At 35.8% G+C, this 4,369-nt stretch overlaps 1 protein-coding gene across 1 annotated transcript in view; it reads right to left on the bottom strand.

Annotated features, from left to right (window-relative positions):
- Positions 1-748: 748 nt before the first annotated feature.
- LOC101856356 (uncharacterized protein C1orf87) overlaps positions 749-4,369 on the bottom strand; it is a gene marked incomplete in the record, with an annotated part of 32,118 nt that continues 28,497 nt past the window's right edge. Inside the window, 2 exon segments of the mRNA XM_035970740.1 lie at positions 749-2,956; positions 4,003-4,210. Of these exon segments, the coding sequence (XP_035826633.1) occupies positions 2,796-2,956; positions 4,003-4,210 (369 nt within the window).

Genomic DNA, 4,369 nt, shown 5'->3' with positions numbered 1-4,369 from the left:
CCCCCAACTGCATATTTCGTGTAGGCGGCACGTTATTGCCTGATTTTTGAAGTTTTTGATAAAGAAAAATCTGTACGAATAACCAAGTTATGTTTCTTTTTTTTTTTTTTTTTAAATTTAGAGTGCCCAAAACAGTATGTCTTTATTAAGCGTTGTTGAATGGCCAGGGTGCACGTCCTCAAAGAGTTAAGCAGCTTGTCAATATTGAAAAACTCAATTTCGCCACAAAAGAAGATTCTTTGGAAGAAGAAAACTTTCCTCAACAAGAGCTGACAATAACAACAAAGTACCAAACTAGGTGATAAAAGTTAAAGCCCAATATAACAGAAAGATTAAAAACATGACTTGTCTCGTAATGTACATAAATGTACAATCTAGATCTGAACAGATGTGCCTAAAACACAAAGGAAACAACTGATGAAAACATATCGTGACATCATGATAAAAAAGACATCTCAAAATAATAATATAATAATAGAGGTACATGTATTACGGTACAGTATTCAAGTGTTATACAATTTCAAATTTAGATTTATAAAATGAGATCCCATATTATTATTGAGACAGTTATAATATTATTGTTATTATGAGGATAATATTTACATAAACTATTTCACATTGATATCACAGCTGTTGGTTCAGTTCGGGTATGCATGAACATAAAATGGAGACTACAAATCAACAAATAAGATGCATGGGGTTTATAAAGTTGCAAAGATAAGTTAGGTAGATCAATAGACAGAGCAGGTTTTTATTTTTTTTATTTTGGTGGACAGAGAGATAATCCAAACTCTTAAACTGTATTATTTCCAAGACTTATTTTGAATTTTCTCTTTAAGACAATAAACAGTGCAACCAGGGATGCTCTTATCTCTTCTTTAAATGATATATAAGCGCAATTGGAAAGACCTTCCTTATTTGAATGTAACTAATGACAAGTCACAAAGAAGGGGAAAAACGACCTATCAAAATGAATGTAAGAGATGTAGAAACATATTAAAAGCAAGCATTTACGAAATGTCACTCACAAAAGTGAATGATCCCTGATTTTTCATTCGTGCTTTAAATTATGCAGATTTGTATTGAGTAAAATGAATGTTGATGGAACATTATTATAGTTTTCTGAATTAGAAATCTCAAAGCATCGCACAATGTGAGAACACGAATATTCACATTTTCCCTTCTGTCCTTCTCTACCCCCCCCCCCCCAAACCTCTTTAAAAATTAACCAACATTTTAGCCTTTTTACTTTAAATGACATTTATATTAAAAAAAATATCTGCCAACATAGGTAAAACCTAAACTAAAAGCTCCACATGACGACTAATTTATCACGGCCATAATCTGGAACTAACGGGGATTTGAGAGGAACTTCTGGGCAATGGTCTCAAAAAAAAAATCTGAACTAACAGAAATCTCCGCACTTGTACGGGCGGAGAAATAAAAAGACAAACACACGTTCCTTGAGGATTCGGTGAAAATAAAGCATAAGAAACGCCATTTGTCGTTTCGCAATCCTTCTTTCTTTGAAGATCACTATAAGTTCCACTGTAAGTATGACAGGCAGTTCTGTGGTCGTACAACTGTCCTTTCATGTCTTTCCGTACCACATTACCAACACAGATGATGGAAGGATGCTGCAAACACCGAATATTAACGAAAAAAAAAAAGAAAAAAAAAGATGGGGCATCAGTGTCTTGAAGGTTAATTCTGAAAAAAAGTCATTCTTCTTTTTTCACTCTTCGAAAATACGAAACAAGAGCTAAAAGAAGAAAGGCAGCGTTATTAATACCGTACATTTTCGCAAAGACCAAAGTAGGTCCTATCGTGCGAAATACGTACATATAATATTACTGCAACTGAAACAAAGCAGCAACCAACCATGGCGTGATGTCAGTGGTACTGCAGTTAGCGATCAAGCTCTCTGAATCAGCAGTGCTAACCATAAACATATGTACTGTAAATAAACACCTGTTAGAGACAGACGACCTGGAAATATGTCAAAAGACGTGACAATTCAATATTTTAACCCAAATGAAAGACGGCCTGTTGCTAGGCATTTTAGCCTTACATTTTTGTGTGCATTGGGATGATAATAAATCACTTGCCACATGGTCACAAAGGTCTGTTCACAGAAATCGTTGACCACCTGTTCAGATGCACTACGCCCAATGTTTTGAATTTAAATAAAATCTATGTGGTATCATTTGAAACTGCTTGAAAAATGTTCTGTCGAAATTCAAATTCTAAATGTTGAAAAATAAAAAAAATAAAGGCGTAATTTTTAATATAGACGAAACAGGTTTCTATCTTCTAAAAAATATGCATGTTTGGCTTAGAACAATCAAGAGCTTGTCGAAGATTAGGCCTCAACTGATTATATTTTCGATCGTGTGGGATGCAAACTGTCCTGGTCAGGGAAACAGCTTTTCATAACAGATGTGGGGTATGCTTTACATCATTCTATCTTTCTATTTTAAAAAATTCAGTTTATCAACCCACTTTATAAAAGTTTAAGCACTTTGATTTCATTCTACAGTAACTTGATTGTATTACTATGTGATCATAAAAGATCAAAAGAGAAAAGTGTTCCAACTTTTATCCATACATCTAGTCTTTTAGAGTCTATAACTTTCGTTTTGACCAAGATCCCAGAAATGGTGCGATTCACCTGTTATATTATTTATGTAGGCCTACTGTAAAATATTCGCTCAAACATACTTATTAATTTTTATAGACATTTTAGTGTAACAATGTTGCCAGGTGATTTAGGAGAAATCTAAAGAAGGCCACTGTTAGCGTCTCCCAAGAAGAGTGAGGTACATGTGGATGTTGACACTCCCGCCCTTTGTTGATTGGCTGAGAGCTTGGCTGATCACGTGATCAGGGATCTCCAGCCGGTAAGCGTCATTGTAAAGCTTTGTCCATTCGGCTACGTCAGCATAGGGCAGTGAGCCTGCAGGGAACATGAAACAACATGAGATATCATAATGTGACAGGAAAGTTCAGTTCGGTTAGTCATTTGGTGAGAATTTTATGGCGCTCGCGACTACATAAGGTCATATATTATTATATGAACGCGTTGACAGGGAAGAAGGAATAACATGAGATAGGCCTATATGATAACATGACAGGGACGATGAAACGACACGAAATATAATTGTATATTATATAATATTATGATCACACGAATTGCGGGAATTACACGAGATATCATGGTTCTATATGAGATAGCATGATATGACACAGGAGATCAAGTACCATGGGGGACCATTATTTGAAAACATAAAATGGAACAGGAGATTCATGAGATATCATAATATAGCACAACAGGGAACATGAAATGATATGTGATATCACACGATCCCACTGAAGATCAAACAGCACAAGACATCATATTATCATGAAAGAACACAAAACACCCAAATCGCAAACATTTTAACAGTACCTAATAACAAATAAATAGCAAACAACAATAATGCCTATAATTAATAAGAACAGCAGTAGCAGCAGCAGTGCCAGCAGCAGTGCCAGCAGCAGTGCCAGCAGCAGAAGAAGAAGCACCAGCAGCACCACCACCGGCACAACCATCGTCATACACCACCATCACCACCAATAACAACAACAACAAGAGCAATAGCAGCAACAACAAAAACAACAACCCAACAACAACAACAACATCAACAGCAAAATCAACAAACAAACAAACAACAACAACAAAATGCCCAAACCCAAAGATTTCTTAACTGCGTCATTGTTATTGTTGTTTGCTATTTATCTGTGTTAGGTAGTGTTAAAATGTTTGCGATTTGGGTGTTTTGTGTTCATTCATGATAATATGATGTCTTGTGCTGTTTGATCTCCAGTGGCATCATGTGATATCACATATTATTATTATTATTATTATTATTATTATTATTATTATTATTATTATTATTATTATTATTATTATTATTATTATTATTTCAGGTTCCCTGTTATGCCAGCAGAACTTGAACATACCTGCGTATTGTTCGTCCTGTTTGTAAAGAGCGTCCGCGAACTGCATGAAACTCTTGAACCAGGGCTGCTCGTCCTGACCTTGCCGTGATGACTTAGATTTCATTTCTTCATAATTTTTCTCCAGATCTTTTAGTTCTAGATCCATCCGGGACAGGATTTCTCTGTTTGGGTCCGGCCCCTCGTCCCGGCGTGGAGACGCCAAGGGTGGCTAGAAGGAAGGGGGGGGGGTGGATGGAGAGGATGAGCACAGATAGAAGAGTCAGGTAATTTGTTTTGTTTGTACTGTATTTGTCCAGTGATTTTTTTCTCACTGAAGCACTAACACTAATACTCTTGTAAATAGTAGTGTTATCTTTTTTCCTTTTTT

Source organism: Aplysia californica, unplaced genomic scaffold, assembly GCF_000002075.1.
Source record: "Aplysia californica isolate F4 #8 unplaced genomic scaffold, AplCal3.0 scaffold00315, whole genome shotgun sequence".
Classification (NCBI taxonomy): Eukaryota; Metazoa; Mollusca; class Gastropoda; order Aplysiida; family Aplysiidae; genus Aplysia; species Aplysia californica.
Note: the sequence above shows the minus strand (reverse complement) of the source record. Positions and strands in the feature narration are given on the sequence as shown.